Below are 23,690 nucleotides of genomic sequence, written 5' to 3' on the forward strand. Positions count from 1 at the left end.
AAAGAGACTATACGTGTACCATTCAAATATACACGGCACAGCAGACAGGCAAAGATATTGTAATGGGGCACGCAGAGGAGAAGGATCAGGAGACAGAGGAGTCGTGCAGAAAGTGGCTCCCGCTCCTTGGACCCGGCTGCCAGGACCGGACGGCTCGCTTTAAGCAGACAAATTCAGGCCATAAACATCCTACCCGGCCGCGCCGTATCCGGGCGAGTCCTCGCTCACTTTAACAGTCAGCAGTTCGGTTAAAAGGCCTTAAAGACCTCAGCCGTCCCCGGCCAGCGGCTTAAATCACCCTAAAACCGGCCCTGCTCTACTTCCTGCCTCCAGCTCTACGGGGCCCCCTCTACGCTACGGCGCGGCCCCCGATCCCTCGAAAAATCATCCGTCGTTCCTCTACGACGCCCAAGCCCTTCTCCGCTCGGTGACGTCGTGGCAAACGGCTCTTCCGAGCCAGGGCATGAATAAATTATGAGCGGCCAAAAAAACCTCATGTTTTGTCTGTTTGCGTCTCGTCGGGCATTCTGAAAACAACACAGTCAAGTGCATTTGTCTTCATAAATATTTGAGCGTGAGGGGGTACGAGGGCCGGGGCGGGGGGGGGTGCTCGTTAAGAGGATGTACCCTGTCCCGACGAGGGGGGGCCGAGAACGGGCGCGACTCGCGCTTCAAACCGCCGTGGGGAAAGTCAGTCCCTGGAGCCAGACCCGTGCTCTGAATTTTAAAATTCAGCTCCAGAAATGAGAAATATGAAAAGAAATGAAAATGACACCAAAAATAAAATGCAATATGTAAAAAAAAAAAAGAAAAGACAATCTGAGTGACAAGCACAGCCTCGGCTGCAATGGGAGTTATGCCATCCTTTCTACTCACAGGTTTTTCTCTTAAACTTTTTTAAAAAACTGAACACAGTCCGCGCTCTCTTTGTGTTCTCTGAGAAGGCGTGCTAAGGCATCGCCAGCGGACGAAGCAGTGGGCGGGGCTAAGGCAGAACAGCAGCCTTGCAGGGCGGTGGGGTTCACAGGCGCACCCGGCTGGCGGGGAAAAGGACCGAAGCCATCGACCGCGACAGCGGAAGACGACCGAGACACAACCCGGGACGGGGGGAGCCCTCACGCAGCCCAACGCCGACGCTGGCGACGACCGCAACAACAGTGGAGCAGCGCCCACAACATCAGCCGCAGCCGAGGGAGGTCTGTCACTGACAGCGGGGAGGCGGGTCTGTTACATCATCGTGAACATGTTTGAATCAAACCACAATTCCCAGAATTCCACCTGCTCGTGTCCGTATAGCAAAAAACACAAAACAGCATAGTCACGGCCGTAGGTACCAGTTATAGCATATTACAGTCTTCTGAACTCAAGAGTTGGTCTAAGGCGATGATCTACCGCGCCTCACCTTGAAAACCCGGCGTGTTACAGCACAGCGAACGAGTGCATTTCACAGGAAACGCGGCCTTCAAACCGCCATCTGAGAAGCGCGTCGGCGGCGCTGATCCATTGTGACCACGACGCCGTTGCGCGGCTAAGATATCTTTCATCTGGCTCCGCGCCGGCTCCACTTTGATCTGACAGTTTATTAGAGCAATTCCGCCCGACGACTCGCTCGGCTTCCGCGGACATTAAAGCGGGAGAGCCTCTGATTGGCTCGTTCGTTAACGACCTCGCGCGGAGCTGTTGAAAGAGATCCGCTCTCCTCGGAGCGAGTGTCGAAACAGAGGAGGGGAGGACGGGCTTTCTCTCGCAGGGAGAGAAAATAAACCTCCCGTCTGTCGGCTAATAAAAGTGTTTAAGGACCAGAGTACCTGAGCTGCCCGGAAGCTGTTTTATCTTCGGCTGTAATCAGGGAGACTGGGGGGGGGGTTTATTTCTCACCTAAGCCTTTTCTCTCCCCCGCTAAGGTACGCTTTGAGCTTTTTAAAAAATCACTTTCCAATCCCTCAAGGGCAAATTACTTTTCTTTTTTTTTATCGATGATGTAATATTGCTAAAATAATACGTTCTGTACGTACGGCGTGCCTGCAAGACATCTTACAGGTTTTTTTTTTTAAACGGGGAATGTGATCTGTGAAGGGCTTTTGTGACAAGTCCTTTAAGATCGGCATATAAAATAAAATTTGATCGATTTTGCGTAGGGGGGCGGAGGGGAGAGCCAGGGGTGTGGTCACTGAACCATTTTCTATTTGGGCAGAAAACCAGCGCCATTGATGGACTGGGAGATAATCCTTACAGCAAAGCAACTAGTCTGATGATAGAAAAAGAGATGCAACACTTCAAATAACTGAAGGGACTTAATTGAAGTAAAAAATCAATAGAAAGCCCTTTCCCCACTATTTTAAAATGGCAGACTCTGAGTAAAAAGCAGCTGCAGGAACGAGAGCTGTGCAGAAGCTGCTTCTCTATGAATCTCCTTCAGCAGCACGTTAAATAAACCAGAAACCCGCTCTCTCACACCCCACCCCCCACAGCCCATATCACAGCCACGAGGCCAGGTTTGGGGGGGGCCAGAGTCACAGACTTATATTCATTACTTTTTTATTTAGCACTAGCAGGAGACTACAGTACAGCCCACAAGTATTTGGACAGTGACACTATTTTTGTTGTTTTGTCCTCAAGCACAATGGATTTCAATGAGAAGAAAAGAGAGAGAGAGCGAGAGAGAGGGAGAGGGAGAGCCTGTGTGTGTGTGTGTGTGAATGAGACAGAGAGCGAGAGAGAGAGACAGAGAGAGTAAGAGAGACGGAGAGATAGAAGGATAGAGAAACAGAGAGACAGAGGGAGAGAGGAACAGAGAGAGAGAGACACAGAGAGACAAAGAGAGAGAGAGAAACAGAGAGACAGAGAAACAGAGAGAGAGAGACAGAGAGACAGAGAGAGGAACAGAGAGAGAGAGAGAGAGAGAGAAACAGAGAGAGAGAGAGCATGTTTGGGAATAGGACGTATTGACCCACAGCCCGCGGGGATGCGGGACGCGGGCGGACTTACTTGTGGGACTTGTGGTCGAGGGGGCTGTCGCTGAGGTCGAGCAGGGCGGACGCGCGGCCGAAGAGCCTGGGGCTGTAGAGCAGCGTGTGCATCCTCAGGGGCAGGAGGCTCTGGCAGAACTTGAGCCCCATCTCCTCCAGCTCCCTGCTGCCGATCTGCAGACCCTGGGGTCAAGAGCACGGACAGGGGGAACGCCATTAACTACAGCCCCAGGCTTCGTGAGGCCTACCCACGCGCACTTGAACGGCACAAGTCAACACTCGTCAACATTCAGTCAGGGAGAAAAATATTTATTTACGCAAGAAAACAGCTTTTAAGGCATGATGAACACCTGTTCATAAAAGGCAAAGTGCTTGAGGAAATCACCCATTCAATAAATAAATAAAAAACAAATACAAGGCCAGAAAAGTGTCTAGCTTTTTCAATTCAATGAAAAGCCTGATTACAACAGTCATCTTAAAGGAGCTTTCAATAATGGGCGTATCTCATAATTAAAGAGTGATATCCACTGTCTCTATATAGAATCTGAGAAGGACAAAACTGCCTTTTCTCTCCACAGTACATTATTATTTCTTCAGGACACTGTTCAATAGGGAAGAAAACATCCTCCTTTACGACAAAATGAAAGGGCAGAAGAAAAAAAAAAAGAAGTAATTTCAGTCACAGCCCGGGGAATGAAGATGGGGGGTTTAACGGATCTATCTCCTTTTCCTGATCTGCTAATTAACCTCCTCTCCTCTCACGTACAGCCCACACCTTCACAATACTGCCCCCCCCCCCTTACCCCCACCCCCCATCAGCGCATTAATCCGGGATTCTCTCAGCGTCACGGTGACTGCACGCGATTGGGCGGGAGTGGCTGCACCTGCTCGGCGAAGCGTGTCCTTGTCGCGCGCCTGTTGCCACGCTCTCCCGAGAGAGAGAGAGAGAGAGAGAGAGAGAGAGAGCCCTGCCACTCCCCTTCTGACACGGCCGCCCACCTCACGTCAAAAACCTCGCGGCGATTATACGCGGGGCAAAGCGTCGCACACGCCACTCCTCTGCGACACGTTCACGCGGGATGGCGCGGGGGGGGCGGAGCGGCGGGGGCTGCCGTTTCCAGGTCTCGGACCGCTCGCTGCTCTGACGCGCGACCGTGCAAACTTCCTTCCTGCTCAGACCTGCCCGCCGTCGCCCGTGCTGAAGGACAGAACTCTCTGTCCTGGTATATTTTTCAACCACGTTTCCTCTTTTATCTTTATGCTTTCATTCCTTTCACTTGCCTGTACTGGAGTGGCTCCATTAGCGCTCCTGCACAAAATGTCCCACTGACACAATGACCACATGACCAGAAAAGAACTGGCTGAGAGGACACTGTGCTAGGTAGCGCTGACAAAGGCCAGTACAGCGATACTCATTTATGAATCGGTACATGTAGTAATATATGAGTGTTTGCTAGTGCCTAGTGCCTCTCACCCAAGCATGCATACGCATGGTCCTAAGCACAAGTGATCTCTAGTCTAACATCCACCCTGTAGACTGATGCTGTGGGTTGGGAGATTTCTGAATAAATACTAAAATTCACGCACACCACGATACTTTTAACAGCCTTCGCTGGCGTCCGGCAGCTACCCGCATTCTAATCTCTCACACCGGCATGCCAAGCTGTGACTGGTGCTGCCCCTTCCTGTCTACAATGATTACAGCCCGCGCTCCAGCCAGACCTCTCCATTCAGCACGCTCCCGCCTGCTGGCTGTCCGGTCCCATCAACCCCACCCCCACCCACCCCCCCCAGATCTTCTGTGCCCTCGTACCCCGCGGAGCGACCTTCCTCTGTCAGTCAGGGAGGCAGGTTCACTAGGCGGTCGGCTCAAAACTCACCTTTTCAAATTACACCTCCATGTTTCAATTTGGCTCAGTGTTCCTGTCTAAAACAAAAAACCCTGCTCTCCCTTCATCTCAAAGGCATCGAGTTTAAACACCTTGAACACGGATCGAACCGTTACACGGATTGTAACTGTGCCTGCCTCTCACTGTGTTTGCTTGCAACACGAAATGCACTCCTGTAATTTGCTGCGGCTAAAAGTGTCTTCTAAGTAACTAAATTGTGAACAGTAAATTTAAAAGCCCGCCGGCCTTCAAAGATGCTACATGTTTAGCGCTAGCGCACCTGCGCGCTGCGCCGTCACCCTTTCAGGTGGACAGTTCACTCATCACGTGGCTGATGCAGCCCTTCGCCTGGTGGGCCTGATTAACTCCGCCTAAATGTCACCGGCCGAGCGTCGGCCCAGTTAGCGGTTAGCGGGCTGCGCTAACGTACCCGACGCCGCCGCTCCGCTCCTTTCCTCGAAACCCGCTGCGGCCGGCGTATCGCACGAGAGCCCCGCCCGTCACTCAGAGGGCGAGCGCCGTCGGCGTGACGACAGGACTCTCTCCGAGCCCCCTTTCAAAGTGAGAGCTATCTGCCGGCCGGTAATGGGTAATGTTAGCCAGGCTGCGCCGTAAAGTCGGGTCTATCAATGTGAGGGCTGAGCCGCCCGCAAAAATAAACAAGCACATCAGCGCCCTGTAACCCCGCCGGATTACGGCTGCGTCGCCCCGGCCGCCGCGCGAACACTCGCCCCGCGCCGCGAACGGGAAACAGCAACTTAACCCCGTCAACACCAGAAACAGCGCTGCACCAAGAAGACAAAAGCACTACGGTCCGCGAGAAACAGCCTGCGGACCCCTCCAAGTTGTACCAGTTTGGTTCAGCTGAATTTTCTCTCTTTGTCTGAAACACAGTGATCTCGCTTCCTTACAGCATTGTGAGCGTCCAGGCTTTGCATTATTTAAGGGTTTTGGCAGACGACGTCGCCCCTACTTGTCCCACAGCTTATATTTACACACGCTAATCCGTCTTTGCACCTGGATGTTTCCGGAGGGATATTTGCTTTCAGGTAACGTGTCTTGCTTGAGGGTTCAGCGTCAGTCCAGGGGGGGAATTAGAACCTAAAACTTTCTGGCTATGGGTCCAGTTTCATAGAAATGTGCCTTTGAGACTCAGAACGTTCCCTAGAGCTTAAGAACGAGTGCAATTGTGAGACTGTCATGAGTGTGAGAATGCAAGCTGGTGATTGAGATTGCACCCTAGTGCATTATAAAGTGACCCAGAGTTCACCCCAGAGAATGCACACTAGTGACTGAACATACCTTAACATGAGAGAGTGCTGCTTAGGTGATTTTCAAATGTATCCTAGTGTTTGAGGATGCACCCCGAGTGGTAATTCGGGATAGCACCCCCTTGTATGAGGATTATGTCCTTGTGAGTGAGAAAGTGATTTAGGGTGTCGCTGACTCACTTGTGATGGGAGGGGTGACTTCCGTTAGACTGTGCACCACACAACACACTCGTGGGGAACTGGACGCGAATCCGCGTTGTTTGCACACAGCCCGCAAGCAAACTTCACAACTCGAAAAAGAACGTGGCATGAATCCGTCATCACAAGAGAAGCTTCTCCCACAGTCCCATTCCCCAGGAATTAATCATCCCAACATTTTTCAGTTTTAACCCTTTACGCGCGCTCAAAGAGGCAGAGACTCAAACACTGAGCACACCACACAAAGAGAAACACTCAGCAATGCCGCTCATAAGCGGGCAGTAAATCGATCAGCGCGTGAGCTTCATATAATAAATGCCTTTTTAAGGCGGAATGGTACGTTCTGTGGCCGTACACCCCGCTGGCGCTCTCACCGAAACGGTGTTCGAGTTCGAGCCGCTCTCGAGGCGCCCTGCTGCTTCCCGGCGACGCTCCAGCCGCGTTTCGCCCCGACGCCGTTCGTCATTTACGGGGAAAAGAATTACGACCCGCCGACACCGAATTTCACAGTCTGGATAAACCCCATAAAACAAGGCCTGAGTAAACGGTGTCTCTGATCTGCTCTGGCGTCACCTGCGCCCACGCTCTCCACATCACAGTACGGGGGGGGGGCACTGTGCTCGACTTCAAATAACTAAATTTAATGCCAAATTGAAAATGGTTCCATTAAGAACAGAGAGTTTGAGGGTGTACCTTTGACTTGGCTGTTCGCCGAGTCTTCGGAGGTCACGGCTAAAAGGAGAACTAGCTGCAGGCAACGCAAGGCTCTTCTACCGCGTTACTGACCGCTGACTGGCAGCCACTAAAGCAATCCGACGGCCCCCTTTTCTCAAATCTGACACCCGCCACAATTAACCACCGCCGTGCCGCCCCCCTTCAAAAATGGATTTGACGCTAAGATCAGACAAAGTGTCAAAAACGTAAGATCAGAAAATGAGACGCTGCGGATGTGCCAAGCGCCCGAGCCCCGTGTGCAGGATGGGCCTCCCCACGGCCCCGCCCCCGTAACTGCAGAGGGGTGCCACACGGCTTTTCGAGCGGCGGCCCGCCTGGGTAGACTTAAAAATTCATCAGGCGGGGATGAAGGTGCCAGAGCTTTGGGCTTTGATGAAGATCTTAATTAACTCCCAGCCAAGCGCGCCCCGTCCCCCGGCTCGCTGTGACTGAGCGAACCCCCGCCGGAGAGAACCGGTCACTGCCTCCCCGCCCCTCTCGGGCCAGAGCGTCCCCGCTCGCTAAAACGTTAGCGCTGCAGAGCGCGTTCCGGAAAGGTGGCGCCGACGCCGCGTTTACTCACCGCTACCGTTCACTGCTCTCTTTCCAAATCAAAATGGACGCCGGTGACACTGGAAACCGTGCACAATGCACACAGGCTGGTATTAACACTAAATATTTTAGCAACGTTCTTTTTCTAAAAATATAATTTGAAACAGAAGCTATACCAGGGAACGGTAGAAGTGACCTGCGGCTGTCGTTAGCGCAGCTGCTAACCAGAAGGCTTTGATTCCATAGCGCTGCGCTACTGCCTGTTTACCAGGTCTGTCCAGACATTACAGAAACTATGCATCCCTGCAAAATGGACAGTATTTCAAATCATGTAATCTAAGTCACTAAAGACAGCTTTAGTCAAATAAATAGATAGATAGATAAATAAATAAATAAATAAATAAAGAATGTCAGCTCAGCATGTCTTTAATATCCTGGTAGGTTATGAGCAACAGCACAGCTGGATTTTCATTGCCCTGTATGTAGGAACGCTGTCAGCGATCCACCGCACAGCGTGACCTTAATTGCGAGGTGCACAGGTGGGTTATGGGGGATCCGCCTCACAGCAGGGCCTCAACGGCTCCTCCTGCAGGTAGGATGTCAGAAATTCACACCGCTGGCTGCTGCATTTAAGAACATAATTCATGTTACAATTAACAAAAAACCTTCAGTCAAATACGGATCAGGCAAACTATTCTTGGCAAAGCGTTCTTCTGCTATCTTGACCACGTCTGACCCGTTACCTCGTTTCACTTCCCGAGCGAAATCATTTTAGTTACAGCAAGAATCAAAACTGTTTGAAGTTCAGGCCAAGTACTCTTTGTTCTAATCCATAGGCACTCCATCCATCTGAATTCACTCTTCTAATGAAAATATTTAATTTCGAGTGCACAAGGGGACCGTGACGACACGACATCAGATAAAGATAAATGTTGTTTTTAGTTAAAATGTCACGCCGGCCTCGGTTGAAAAGAGCGGCTCGTGGTTTAAAGGTAAAATCCCCGTTTGTAAGGTAAGCCCTCAGTTTGCCTGTAAATCCTCCGCTGTGTTGTTCACCTCTCCCCACTGGGAGGCGCTGTCTCCGCCGCTCGCTCGTTAGCTTACAGAGCGGCCCTCGGTCCAGGTGTTTGCTTCGGTGTGAAAGTGCACATAACCTCCCTCGGGAAAGGACTGCCCTACTGAAGCTGAGGTCATAGGCACACTGTGTCATCACTACACGAACCAATCACCGGACCGGCTGGAATGCAGAGTCCTCGGATTGGTTCCTACTAGTTCTGGACTGTCAGCATCACGGAATTAATAAAGTCTCTTTCTCACCACGTTTTTCTGATATTTGACATCAAAGTATCAAAGACATACGCATTCTCTTAGGTTTAACTTCAGAATCGAAGCTCACTAATAATCAAAGAAATCCATGCTCAAAGTCTAACTTTACATCTTTATCAACTTTATCATCTACATCAGTGTCCTTTAAAGTGGATTGCTCTGACACGTTGATTTCCTTTCTTCTTTTTCCTGTTTTCATTTCTTTCTTTTTAACTTAAGATATTAAGATAAAAGTGCTAAAATGAATATCACCCCAGCACGTTTCTTACGCAATCCTCTTCTCATCGAGAACATCACATTGCAAACACCCCACGAAGTTGTGAATCTGTTGCCTCTGGTGTTGTGATAAACTTGTCCTACATTCTCATATGACAAAGCATTTGAGAATAATTTGATGCTAAAATTCTCCCATTCCAGTGAAAGCAAGTCTGGAACCTCACCCCCTCACCCTTCAGTTAAGCGATGTTTTCTCCAATTAGAATCAGTCCGCGCGGTTAAGGTTAATCGCTCAGTGCCAGAGGTGTTAATCAGAGAGCACGCAGAGAGGTGTCTCAGGTGTATGTTAAACAAAATACCAAATGTCATTTATTTTACTTCATTAAATATCTCAAAATCATATTAATCGCGACCTAATTTAGGACGGTAAATGAATGATTCATTATCTCCTGTCTGTCAGCTGCAGTCTCCCCTTGACGGAACGGTTCCTCTGGTCCTGGCGCGCTGATCTGAGATCTGGGGTTTTAAAGGCGCAGTGTCTCCCTCTGCTCTATGCACAGGCCGTTATTCTGGCGCGCTGATCTGAGATCTGGGGTTTTAAAGGCGCAGTGTCTCCCTCTGCTCTATGCACAGGCCGTTATTCTGGCGCGCTGATCTGAGATCTGGGGTTTTAAAGGCGCAGTGTCTCCTCTGCTCTGCACAGGCCGTATTGGCTGATCGAGCTGGTTTAAAGCAGGTCCTTTTCCCGGCTTATGCACAGGCCGTTTTTCGCCGATGACCGCTCGCTCGCCAGCAGGAGACGTCGTCGTGGGGGAAACAGAGACGCGGCTGCTGAACGCTGCCGGGCCCCGTTTCGAGCTTTCAGGCGGCAGTGTAGTATAATGGGTAAGGAGCTGGTCTTGTGACCTAAAGGTCGCAGGTTCGATTCCCAGGAAAGACATTGCCGTTGCACCCTTGAGCAAGGTACTTAATCTGCATTGCTTCCGTATATATCCAGCTGGATATAATGCAATGCACATTTACATTGTAAAAAGTAACTCTGGATAAGAGTATCTGCTAAATGCCTGTAATGTAATGTAATGTTTCACTGGAAGCTACTCTGGATGTTTCTCTGGAGGTCTCTGGGGCTTCATTCTGCAGTTAAGACCCAAACTTGGGTGCCCCGCCCCAGGTGAGGCTCCACCCCGTTTTCCTTTGTAGTCTGTACCATATCAGTGTTATCAGTTATTAGATATATACTCTGGGCCCTAGTCATAACCCTGTCCGAAGCCATCCTGGTCAGTAGCAGACAAGGGCTGTGTGACTGGGTCTGGAGGCGAGAGTGTTAAATCTTCCAGGTCTGACCTGACACGGTTCATTCAGCGGAAGAGTGGCATAACCGCCTCTGCTGCTGAACAGCGAAACACACTTTAGGCCCGGGGGCAATGTCCCGGGATCACATATACTTAAGACAGACTGAAATAAATATGGCTAGCCTCAAAAGTATCTCAGCCGCGAGCCAGTGTAACCCATGGGGATGTAGCTGTCAGAGGACAGCACTTACGTTCAGACGGCTGCATGTTCAAATCCAGGGAGAGGCACAGCTGTGTTAACCTTGAGAATGTTTAACCACAGGGATTGCAGCTATCTGACCCAGCGGGCTGTAGGTGTTAAGAGAAATGAATTTATGCTCATAAGGTTGCAGGTTCAATTCCTAAGAGGGGCACAGCTGTACGTACTGACCTTATGCACAGTACACCGGTTCCCGTCAGTATTATACAGTTATATAATGAGCACTCTTTAAGAAATACATTCATTCTATGCCGCTCTGGATAAGGGTAATGACTAAGCGGATTATGATGGACCAGTCGAATGTGGCAGCGTTAAAATGCACTCTACTGCACTATGGAAAAAAGACAGTGTTCAGGACACCTAATTAAAGCATTTCATGCTCGTTCATCCGTTTTCACTTGCGTATCCTTGGAAAAAAAAGGTGTGGAAAAAAAGAGCAGATTTTGTTTTTCTTGGGAACCTCAGCACACGTTCCTTCCTCCTTCCGGAACCGCGCAGAGGAGGCGATGAGCGGCGATATGCTTGTGACGCTAATGAGCTTTCTTTGTAGTGTGCCTCCTTTCGGCAGGGAGAGTCTCCCCGTGCGCGGAGTCGCTCCGGCTCCTTCCTTCGACGCCGAGCCGCGGAGGGGACGGCAGCGGAGGCTCGGCCCTGAACCTTCACCGTCCGCCGCGTGCTTCCGACGGGCCGCGCGGAGCGGCGTTCCTCCCGCGTCCAATCTGCGGTAACCTCTTCAATTTCGCACTCGCGTGGATAAACACCGCGTTCCGTGCCGGATACCGGCAACAGCCCTTAGATCTTTTTCTTTGAAATGGCAAAGATTGTCCCATTTTTTATGTCTTCCGCAACTCAGTCAGCATTTACTAAGAACCAATACGGTCGTTTGATGCCTTCTGCGTTCCAGACTACAAATTTCACTACCATAGACGTGTGGAGTATGCAAACAAAACTGGCGAATGATAAAAATGCCAGCCGGATATGCGGGGCACGACCGCAGTTAAAATGATCCACTGTGAAGGCCCTTCTGCGGCTTTATTTCTACGCAGTGACAGCAGACGTGATTTAGAAGCCCTGTCGGCAGAGCCTTCAACAGCCGTAACGCATTTAAACAAACTGCTCCGCCCAATGACACCAGACCTGATTGGTCGACCGTCTGAGGGTCCAATCAAGCCTCTGGTCCCCGGCCAAGTTTGCCAGCCAATCGCACGTCACGTGGTGGCGGCAAATTGGCCCGAATTAGCAGCCAATTAGCAGCGGGTTTGAGCCAGACGCCGGGCAGATTAGAGCCGGGGAGCGGGCGATTGGACCGCCCCGCGCGGCTCGCTGGTCTGTCAGGCCCCTGACACAGCGTGAGAAGATTAGCCCAGACCTTTTTAATCAAAGGAACCCGAAAGTGCGCGCACCCAACATCTGGCCACCCACCTGGTCGCGGGCGGCCCCCGTTAATCAAACCCACGGTGTTCTGATCCGGCAAGTCCGCGCCGGCTCTGAGCCGACGTGTCTGAAGTAGCATATCAGGTCTCCCCGTAGCCGGTTAGCCGTTCCGCATCGCGGACACTGCGTCTCCACTCGAATATACAGATCAGCTTTCCATTAACGGCGCAATCAGATCTAATTATGTAAGCCAGCTGGCCCGGAAAACCACGAGCTCCCTGGATCAAGGGATAGTAAACTCCAGCATGGACCGAGCAGTCGAAAGCCTCTCAAATGCTAAATGCATTGGAAGAGCTTGCATCGCTCACGTGATTGGCCACCAAAGAATAACCGGTTAAAGTACACGAGAAATGGCAATATATATATACTGCCTGAAGCGTCCATGTTTGCGGAACAGCGTTGGTACAACCAAGGCTCCCCCATTGGAGGGCACCACCATGCGACGAAAGGTCGAGATTGTTTTCTTGCTAAGCACGTCGTCTGACAGCCTGAATTGCCCGCAGGGTCAGTTTAATGTTCGCTTCGCTGTCGCGACGAAAAAAAGAGGGTTTCTGTGAAAACGAAATGAACCACTGCACGGGGAAGAGGGAATAACCCGGGTGCGAGGTAATTAGCGCCAGTGTTCAGTGGGAATGATCTATATTACGGGAGAGTGTAACAGGGAACCAGAGGGGCACGCTGGACTGCACTCTGGCGGCCTCATTAGACAGAGGACACAAACAGAGAAGGAGGGATTTGGGGAGGAGGGAAGAAAGGGAGACTACACGAGAAAGAAAGAGAGAAAAATACCAACCTTTCACAAAACCAAACAAATGGGCAAACAAATAGGGAAGGGCAGGTTTCACATGTGAGGGGAGGGGGACAGCACTGTTTCTCTTCTTTCGTGCTTCTCCTTATCTTTCTTATTTGGCCGTATATCAGATTCATCGCTGAGCACGAAGCCCATCTGCACGCTCACAGATCCCCCCCCCGCACCCCCACTCCCCCCACGCAGCCTGGATCCGCACCATCCCTAAAACATGGCATTTCAAAATTCAGCATCTTATATAAACGCAATTAATAATGCAGAACTAAAGTCCTGTTGCGCTGCCAACCGTCCTGATTCGCGCGGTTCCTGTTGGGCTTTGGACAGCTCTCCGGCTCTGTGCTACAGCGGCTGCTACATTTATAAAGAGCTCCGCGCGGCTTCTCAGCGCTGCTACAGCCTCGTCCGCATTTATAAGGAGCTTTGCGAGGCAGCTCAAGGCTGAACCGGCTCCAGAAACGCCAGCATGACTGTGGGGAATGTTTGAGCAGCTGTGGTCTGTTAGCATGGATTTTCATTGTGGAGTATTAGCACAGAGAGTCACTCCGGTCTGTTCGAATGGACTGCCGTTGCGGTCTTTTAGCACGGACTGTCGTCATGGTACGTTAGCACGGACTGTCATCGTGGTCCGTGTGAGTGGTTTGCGGACAGTGCCTTGAACCCTCGAAGCCTCACAGCCCATCGTCTCCGGTACCTTGTAGACGCCCTGGTCGCAGCCGTTGTAGGTGCTCTCCATCGTGTAGCTGCGCATCACGCCCATCTCGCGCCACACCACCACCCGCGCCGTCGACGCGCGCGACTTCTCCACCAGGTAGCTGCAGCTGTTGAAGGAGAACGCCGGGGCGATCCGGTCCAGCGTTTTCGGGATGGTCTTCCGGGCGAAATAACACAAACATGGAAATGTTTAAACCCACACATTATGCTATCGTTTTCAAGATTGACCCTATGCGCGGGAAGCTGAATGTTCTAACGGAAACTCTGCAGGCTTTTAATGTTTCCCCCTGCAGCAATCAGAATGCAGGTGCACACAGCATTCCTAAATTCAGCCGGTACCCTGCAGAAGGAACTGGAGATCCTTCATTGGAGTGTGAAACAGCTCCATGGCTGAGGGGAGTGGCCAAACTGACTAATGTAATGCGATGATTAGTTAAGTTGAGCACTTAAATAACAATTAAGCTACAATTCATCATTTGGACCACAACCTTCCAAGAATACACTCCCACATACTTTTGCATTAAGCTTCAATATTCCTATGAGTCACTGCAGTGTTGTTACTTTAAATGCACGTAGGCAAGTGCAGGGGAAATTGACACTTTGATATATATATATATTGGCTGGCTGATTACAGTGTGATGTGGCTAACTGTTTCAGCTGACTGGTTAACTGTATTATTTAGTCGCTGGAGGTATCCCATACCTTAGCAATGCCCTTTATAACAACCGAGTGCCATTATTTAAGCCAGATCAACAGTACATGACCAGAAATGAATGCTGCACCAAAGGATTATGAAGGGATATTCAACCAGGGGTGTCCGCAGGAGGTGTTGTGTATGCAGTAAAGATTTTGTCAATGCAGATTTAAAACCAGAATGCTGTGGTGCTGGGCTTAACATGTGTTCGAGTCAGGTTTCTCTGACGAGCCTGTGTTTCTGAGCCCTGGTTGCGGAGCTTGTTTTGGCTGGAGCCTGTTTTGCCGTTTCTGGACGGACGAGCCTGTGTTTGGCTGGAGGCCTGTGTTTTGGCTGGAGGCCTGTGTTTTGGCTGGAGGCCTGTGTTTTGGCTGGAGCCCTGTGTTTTGACTGGAGGCCTGTGTTTTGGCTGGAGCCCTGTGTTTTGGCTGGAGGCCTGTGTTTTGGCTGGAGGCCAGTGTTTTGGCTAGTCAGTTACCCTGTGTCCGGGATCCTCCTTCAGCGCGGAGGTGTTGACCGTAGACCCCGCCTGCCAGAGAGTCTCCTTCACGCTGCAGCCGTACAGGAAGACGTTCTTCTTCCGAGAGTGGCCGTGGTAGTCGCAGAACACCTTCGGGAGAGCAACGGCCTCTCTCAGACCTTTTCATTTTTCAGAATCCCCCCCCCCCCCAACCTCCCCCAACCTCCCCCCCATCCCCAATTCCTCTCCACTAACCGCCATGTCGCCTGCGTGCTCAGGCACGCTCGGTGCACTCATGTAGGAACCAATGGCTATTTCACGCTCTGCGGGCCCCGTTGTGCTACGACAGCGCCAGGCCAAATCGATCGAGTCGCGCACCTACATTAAGCTACATTACCTTTACAACCATTTCGCAGATGCTTTTATATCCGCAGTGACTCACAAAAGTCAGGAACATCACTGCTGGTCGCAAGTACACAAAAGTGTGACATCACCCAGGAGGCTCTCAAGGCCCACTCATAATCAGTGTGAGTAAAGTTAACCGAACAAACCAACAATTAGCATATCAGCAGCAGATACCCAGCATGCATCTGCTCCCTTCATTGAGCGAAGCCATTACAGCAGTAACTAGAGGAACCCTGCAGCCGCTGCAGGCTCTCCGCTCGTACAGTAGCTGACTAATGGCACGGCTCAGGCTTCACACGCTACAGCGGGGCCCTTCTCAAAGCGTCGGACCGCAGAAAGGACGTCTGGCGTCGAATGAAGAGCTCTTAAACTGCAGGCTAATTAATCTCTCAGCCGGGAAAGGAAAGTGTCGTGGTTTTCTTTTTTTTTTTTTTTTTTGGAGATTACGAGAGACCGCGTATTTACAGAAGCCCTAATAACAAGGGCAGCTCGCCGGAAGGTGACGCTAATTGGATTCTCCGCGCGACGGGCCGCGTCAAGACTTTCCGTTTTTTTACAAAAGAAGAATGAAAAGACTGAAACGTTAATTATGTTTAATTCCCAACATTTGCTACGCGATTACACTCGAAGTCCGGCGACGGCACCGCTCCGCCGGCGTAACTGCGCAGGTACGCCGCAATTAACGCAACAAATGAATTACGGTTCGACTCGTTCATACGTCTGGCTAATTGCATCAAGCCATTACGACTTGACAAACGCGCGCGCTCCTCTTTGGGCATGTCAAAACACTGATTAAACAGACGTTCGCAGCGTGCCTTTCCGCTAGGGTTCGTACCGTAGCGTAGCATGGCTTCTCATTCCCCTACTCAGTCACAGCGCATGGCATTTCAGAGACATATATTTAAAAAAAAACAAAAAAAACACAGTAACCAATCCTTTGGCGCTAAAAGCATTTTTATGAATCTTAAAATAAAAATGACATCACTGCTCCCTTGATAAGCCTCTAAATGAGTCTCATGAATGTGGCAGTCTTAGCTTTGCGTGCCAAAATGACTTTACTTCTCTTGTTTAGGAATGGGACCTAAACTTTCCACCCAAAAAAGTAATTCAATGTGACATATGTCATAGCCAATGACAGGAGTGAAACACAACCTCATTTGCTTAGTAGACACCCTTGTAAATTGCAGTCGACACACCATCATCAAGCATTTTAACAGCACAGGTGGATATTTAGTGCACTGATTCAGGTTGATTTTCCAGGCATATAACAATAGTCTAAAATGCTGAAATGGGGGACCAAAGCTTTCCTTTCCTCACTAAATTACAAAATGAAGCATTGGCTTACTGGTGGAAAACGGGGTCGCATTCAAAAGGCGGAACATTAGAATCCATTCACACAGAGAATTATGGGACCCCATCATGCTCTGTGTTAAAGGGTTCTGAAGTGTTCCAGACCCCAACTCCCATCAGCCCCTTTCTGAGATGTAATGGGGTAAGCAGTGTTGCAGGTGGCTTACCAGAGGGGTGCGGCCCAAGCTTTGGAGGTAGTAGAGGAGGCCCTTGCAGTGGAATATGGTGGGGCTGAGGGCGGGGTCAGGCCTGATCCACTGCCTGTTCAGGTCCTCCCCATTCAGGGAGCAGCGGAGCCTGGGACAGAGAGCAGGAGAGGAAAGAGTCCTGAAGAAAGACCCCTGGAAATGTGCACACAGACGCACACGAACACACACACACGCAAACACACACACGCGCGCACACACACACACACGCTCACACAAGCACACGCACCCACACGCCACGCACGCACGCCACACAACACACACACCGCGCGCACACACACACAACACGCGCACAACACACACAGCACGCACGCCACACTACACGCAACACACACACACTGTACCCACGCACACCACACACACGCATGCACGCGCACGCACACACACGTGTACACACACACAGGTTGAATCCCAAAAGGCTTTTAGACTTTTAAAACTTCATAGGGGGGAAAAAAGAAGTTTAACTAAGAAAATTACCAAGAAACTACCAGCCCCTGAATTCAATAAAATCACTAACTTCACTAAAATACTGCACCATCCAATCAAAACAAAACAAACACTCCCAGATTAATCAGGCTCTGTATTACAATAAAGTGACCCCTGGACTCAATCAAAGCTAGCGAGGCTCCTGAAGGGGAAAAAACAACTTTGTTTGTTCCACAGAAGCAGATTAATCTGGCGCAGCTCTGTTTGTGCGAGTGAGCCCGCGTGCATGTGTGCATTCCGCCCGTGCTTTCCCTTAAGGCTGCTCTCTGGATCAGACTGAATCCCCGGCCTTCATTCTAAACAGAAAACACCAGTGATGTGATAAAAGAAGAGTTACAAAAGAGGGTAAGACACACACACATGCACATGTGCAGACACACGCACGCACACAAGCACACACACACACAAGCACACATACACACACATACACACACACGCACACGCACACATCTGCGGTTGTTAATGGCCAAAAAGATCAGAACAGACAAGCAAATCACACTCCGTGGGACTGGAGAGGACAGGGGACGTATTCTACGGAGGGTGGTTCACAGCTGGGTCGTCTTCATGCACATTTTTCTCGGCTGAGCGGAGGGCGGATCCAACCCGGGCTCAACCCCAGCGCCCGGTAAATATTTGATGATCTAGAAAGCCTTGCTGCAAATGGCACCAGTGTAATGCATATCTTTTTTGGTTTAAAGAATTTTAAGCACAATTTTGTTCTTGGTAGCAATGTTTCCTGAAAGCTTTCTGACAACGGTTCAGAGCCGCACCGAGTTTGGCTTCCAGACACACGTCGACAGAACGATTCTTCTCCTGACAGGAAATTGCATTTCCGTCATCCGCCGGAACACCATTCAGCACCGCAAACAAACCGATGGCAGGCTAATCTATCCCCATTTACCCAGATTACACCCTACAGCCTAGATTACGCCCGACAAGAATGCGCCGAAGGAGTCGTCAAACAGCATAAAAACCGAAAACAAACACCCTCTTCTCCGTCCTCGCGCTACATCAAACGCATCGCTTCTTCCGGAAACATCTTTTCCCGCAGCACACTGGCAGGTAGGGCCGCCCCCTCAGACCGGCTCCATAAACTCGTTCATTGCGTAGTACTTAATGCGCGTTTTCTTAAATCGTGGGGTGCCACTAAGAGCTCAAGCCAGCGGAATATTGTCACTGGACGCTCACAGAGGGAGCTGGTGTGGTGTGGGCTCAGTCTAGAGGAGCTGGTGTGGTGTGGGCTCAGTCTTAGAGGGAGCTGGTGTGGTGTGGGCTACAGTCTTAGAGGGAGCTGGTGTGGTGTGGGCTCCAGTCTTAGAGGGAGCTGGTGTGGTGTGGGCTCCAGTCTTAGAGGGAGCTGGTGTGGTGTGGGCTCCAGTCTTAGAGGGAGCTGGTGTGGTGTGGGCTCCAGTCTTAGAGGGAGCTGGTGTGGTGTGGGCTCCAGTCTTAGAGGGAGCTGGTGTGGTGTGGGCTCAGTCTTAGAGGAGCTGGTGTGTGTGGGCTCCAGTCTTAGAGGGAGCTGGTGTGGTGTGGGCTCCAGTCTTAGAGGGAGCTGGTGTGGTGTGGGCTCCAGTCTTAGAGGGAGCTGGTGTGGTGTGGGCTCCAGTCTTAGAGGGAGCTGGTGTGGTGTGGGCTCAGTCTTAGGAGCTGGTGTGGTGGCTCAGTCTAGAGGGAGCTGGTGTGGTGTGGGCTCCAGTCTTAGAGGGAGCTGGTGTGGTGTGGGCTCCAGTGCTGGCACAGAACAGCGCTGATCCCTGGAAGCATGGAGTCTCATGGCCAAAAAAAACAGGAACTGAAGCTGCTGAGTTGAAGAGCGCACTGGCGTGAGGATGGGGGAGATGATGCCTGCTGGCTGGCGCTTCTGTGCCATGCTGCGCTGCCAGGCTCTGGTGAGGGAGCCAGGGGGGCATGGCAGCCTCCTGACTGCCGAGAGACACACAGGCGCTCGGCCGGGTTCATATGACTCAGCTGCTCCCTCACATTCAGGGGTCATCACTCAGCTCTCAGCACATGCCAGGCAGGTCATATGACTCAGCTCTAACCCATCAGGGGATGCATATGACTCAGCCCAAGCCTACATCCAGGGTTCATACAACTCAGCTCCTTCATCACATCCAGGGGCCAGGTTCATATGACTCAGCTCCTAATCCTCACATTCAGGGGTTCATATGACTCAGCTCCTAATCCTCACATCCAGGGTTCATATGACTCAGCTCCTCCCTCACATTCAGGGGTTCATATGACTCAGCTCCTTATCCTCACATCCAGGGGTTTATATGACTCAGCTCCTTAACCTCACATCCAGGGTCCGGGATCATAAGAGGGTGTGTGTGTACGTGCGCACACGTGTGCATGTGTGCGTGGGATTGCGTTCACATTTTCCTCAAGGGCAATACCAGCATCAGAGAAAGGAGCCAGTTCTGGCCTCATTTCCAGCCTTTTAATGATAAATCAACAGAAAATAAACTGGCGAAGAAGAAGCCAATGAAATAAAGAGTCCCCAAAGCACAGCATCTGTAGCTCAGTGAATGCACACACAGCGATATACAGCAACATCAGCAACAGCAAATTATGGCTTTACCTCACGATCTGACATGCATTTGACGCCTGAGCCACAATATCATTTAAGAGTGACATCCAGGAAGATGGGAGTTTTTTTGTTGTTGTTTACAGCACATAAAAACTGGCTAAAACAGGCGAGCAGGGCTGGGCATCCCGTAGGTGTAGCCAAACCGCCAAAGCCAAGTGTTTTGCATGCATATGGACAGCTGGTGCAGTGGCTGGGTGGTTTCCCTCTGGCCTCTCAGAGTGTAATGAGCGAACAGGGAGGCCAGGTTGTAAACAGCACTCCTCGTTCCTGGGGATTTTTGATCTGCTGGCCTGGAGTCTGCTCGCGTGCGGACAGCCAGGAGGGGCGGGAGCGGCAGGCCTCGCTGCAGAGCGGAGCGGTCCAGCGTGGTGCAGGGGCGCGGTCTCACGCTACAGCAGCGGAGTCTCACTGCAGCACAGCAAAGCTGACTCAGCATGGTACAGAAGTGCAGTCTCACTTCAGTACAGCAAAGCTGACTCAGCATGGTACAGAAGTGCAGTCTCACTTCAGTACAGCAAAGCTGACTCAATGTGGTACAGCAGTGCAGTCTCACTTCAGTACAGCAAAGCTGACTCAGTGTGGTACAGCAGTGCAGTCTCACTTCAGTACAGCAAAGCTGACTCAGCATGGTACAGCAGTGCAGTCTCACTGCAGCACAGCAAAGCTGACTCAATGTGGTACAGCAGTGCAGTCTCACTGCAGCACAGCAAAGCTGACTCAATGTGGTACAGCAGTGCGGTCTCACTGCAGCACAGCAAAGCTGACTCAGTATGGTACAGCAGTGCGGTCTCACTGCAGCACAGCAAAGCTGACTCAGCATGGTACAGCAGCGCAGTCTCACTTCAGTACAGCAAAGCTGACTCAGTATGGTACAGCAGTGCAGTCTCACTGCAGCACAGCAAAGGTGACTCAGCATGGCACAGCAGTGCAGTCTCACTTCAGCACAGTGTGGTTCAGCAGCACAGTCTCACTTCAGCACAGTGTGGTACAGCAGCATAGTCTCACTGCAGCACAGCAAAGCTGACTCAGTATGGTACAGCAGTGCAGTCTCACTGCAGCACAGCAAAGCTGACTCAATGTGGTACAGCAGCATAGTCTCACTGCAGTACAACCATTCTGCCTCGACGTACAGCAGTGCTATGTCATTATAGTCAGTGCAGTACAGCTGCACGGTCTCACATGGATACAGCAGTGATGTGTCAGTTGAGGACACTGAGGCAGTCTCACAGTGTCACAGCTGCATCGTCTCAGAGAGGTGAAAGGGCACTCTCTCAGCGTCGCCGTGCAACAGGGCAGTCTCAGCACGAAACGCGCCGGTGTCTCCGCGGGACCAGACGCAGCCCAAAGGGGGCGTCCGTCGGCACTTCCCAGCGCGCCGTCCCAAATCTGGGTGGTCCCAGGGCGGCGGTTACCGCCCTTTAAAAATGAGCTTTAAAGGGGCGGGCCGGGAGGGATCGATAAGAAGCCGGCCGGCCGCGTCGAGGGAGCGTCGGCCAGCCGCAGCGGAGCCTGCTCATTTCACACCGCTCAAAGCCGTTACCGTGGGAACACGGCGGAACACCACGCCGCGTAACGAGGAGAAAAGGGCACTCCGATCTTCCCCCGCCGCCGATCGGCCCGGCAGCGCGGGGCGACCGTACCGGAATGCCAAATTCGCTCCCGCGGAATCCCGTCGAGCCCCCGAGCCCCCCGAGCCGGCCGTTCCCCCGAGGTTTCCACGGAAACGAACCCGCGCGCTTGACGCTTCCGTTTGATAACGCGCCGGCGCTCAGTCCTGCTGACAAACACCTCGATCCCTTTCCCATTAGGGCTGGCGCTCCAGCCGCGGGGATAAACCGGTGTCGGGGGGCGGGTCTCTGACTTTCGGGGGCGACGGGATTTTGGAATTATCGAAAACGTATTTGTTCGGCTGTCTGAGCCCGGCGAACTCGACGCCCACTTCTCGTCCTTCCGTGGGCTGAGCGGTCCACCTGCTGATTGATTGCACGGCGCTGGCAGGCAGTTCAATTCCCCCCCTTCCCCCCCCCCACCCCCCACCCGACGGCGGCCGGACACAGAGACAGAATAGCTTTCCTGGCCTGGCCTAATGGGGTCACGCCCCGGTTCCCCCCCCGCACATCTCCATCGCCGGACTGGCTTTCTGCAACGGGCGGCGCTTAACGAGACGGCACGCGTCAGGAGTACCAATCTGGCAACCCGAGGCGCGGCGGAGAATCCGCGCTGCTGTATCGCACTTGGTTTTTGATGTATTTACACACACTTTCTCTTTCAGTTTTGATGGTGGCGAAAACAAAGGAAATAACCCAGTGAGCGCTAAGACACCAGCGGCTCAGGGGCAGCCACGGAGCGGCCTGTAAGAGTCTCGGTCACGTGACCGACGGTTACGGCCGGGCACTCATCCAGAGACAGTTCGGAACGGAGACCGCGGGGGGGGGGGGGGGGGCCCTTTTAGGGAAAGAGAAGCCTTTCTCCGCCACGCGAGCGCTAACCCCCCCCCAGGAGGAACCGCGGTCTGACGCGTGTCTCTGGGCGGTTTAAAAATAGCCCGCGTGTTTACCCAGCCGTAGTTGTGTGCGCTGGCGGGGAGGCGGGTCCCTTTCTGTCTAATTAAAGACGACGCTGGCGTGATGCTTCGCCTCGTTCGGCAGGGGCGGCGATAATCCGTCGCTCCGGCTGAGAGCGTGGCGCGGGGACGACGGCCTCCGACGCCCTCGTTCGGCTCGGAGTGACAGAAGCCGTCGTCGCGTAAGATCCACAAAAATGCCAAAAAACATTGATAAAATAAATACACAAAGGAGTGGGGTCAGGGTGAAATGTAAGTTCAGAGGATAATGCAAAAAGACAAGCGGAGGGTGACCTTTAACGCCAGCGGCACAACAGCCGAACACGTCACCGCACAATTGTCCGTTGAGAGCAAGAAGACGCGGTTTTTGATTGCTGATTACAATTGCAGCTCCAAATCCAGGCTGAAGTGGGTGAAACTCATCTGATCTCCATGCAGAGTCACTCAAAATTCTGAGCGTGGATCACGCTCGCCCAAACGCTGGGGATGCCGAGGGGGAGGTCTCAGGCTTTCCCAGGACAAACGGCAGATGAAACGGAAATTCCCGGAAGGGCAGCCTCCTTCGCACGCACGTGCGTGCGAGCACATCTGCGGTGTCCGTGCCTCGGCGCGTCCGCGCGCACGCATCATTTCCTGCTCTGTTAGACGGCGAGCGGGGGAAAGCTGGTGTGTGGCGGTACGGTCGCACGCGCTCACGGCTCTCTCTGTCAGCTCTCTCTGCACGCAGCGCTCTACCTGAGCACAACTCAGGGATCAAAGCTCCTTTCAGAGAAGAGAGACAAAGAGAGAGCCATTTTGATGGGGCGGCTTTGCACGGCACTAAATGCAATCCTCTGTTCCTCTCCCGCTCTCTCTCTTTCTCTCTCTCTCTCCCTCTCTCTCCCTCTCTCGCTGCCTCTCTCTCTCGCCATTTAAATGTGCTTCTTTAAATCCTGAACTCAATTTCAATGTGCTTTCCCGCCTTCTTTGTCAGGACGGAAACGCAGCTCAGTAAACAGCAGCTCTGCACAGCTGAAAGCAGAAATGAAACGGCGTTTAAGAAAAGAGCCGCTTGGACCGGAGCCACGCGGCGGCGGCGTGCTCTAAACAGACACGGGCCTCGATCACAAACAGAGCGCGGCGATTCTCATTAGCCGCCGCTCGCAGCAAGAAACACGCCCGCGCGCGTCGCGTCTGAAACGGACCGTCCCCTCTGCGCTTTGATCCCGTTCGCTTCCGTTAAGATCCGCTGGCACGGATGCTCATTTCTCGCTCGCTCGCATTAGAGAGACTCCGGAACGGGCGCGCGGCGAACGGA

The 23,690-nt window shown here is 52.0% G+C and overlaps 1 protein-coding gene across 3 annotated transcripts in view; it reads right to left on the reverse strand.

The window, feature by feature from the left end:
- Positions 1 to 23,690, reverse strand: part of LOC135242284 (cytosolic carboxypeptidase 4-like) — a 193,227-nt gene that overhangs the window by 18,117 nt on the left and 151,420 nt on the right. For all 3 annotated transcript variants that reach the window (XM_064313294.1, XM_064313293.1, XM_064313295.1), the window contains 4 exons: positions 16,716 to 16,845; positions 14,812 to 14,943; positions 13,620 to 13,796; positions 2,989 to 3,152 (listed from right to left, as the gene is read on the reverse strand). In XM_064313294.1, the coding sequence (XP_064169364.1) occupies positions 2,989 to 3,152; positions 13,620 to 13,796; positions 14,812 to 14,943; positions 16,716 to 16,845 (603 nt within the window). The remainder of the gene's footprint in view (positions 1 to 2,988; positions 3,153 to 13,619; positions 13,797 to 14,811; positions 14,944 to 16,715; positions 16,846 to 23,690) is intronic.

Source organism: Anguilla rostrata, chromosome 16, assembly GCF_018555375.3.
Source record: "Anguilla rostrata isolate EN2019 chromosome 16, ASM1855537v3, whole genome shotgun sequence".
Taxonomy (NCBI): domain Eukaryota; kingdom Metazoa; phylum Chordata; class Actinopteri; order Anguilliformes; family Anguillidae; genus Anguilla; species Anguilla rostrata.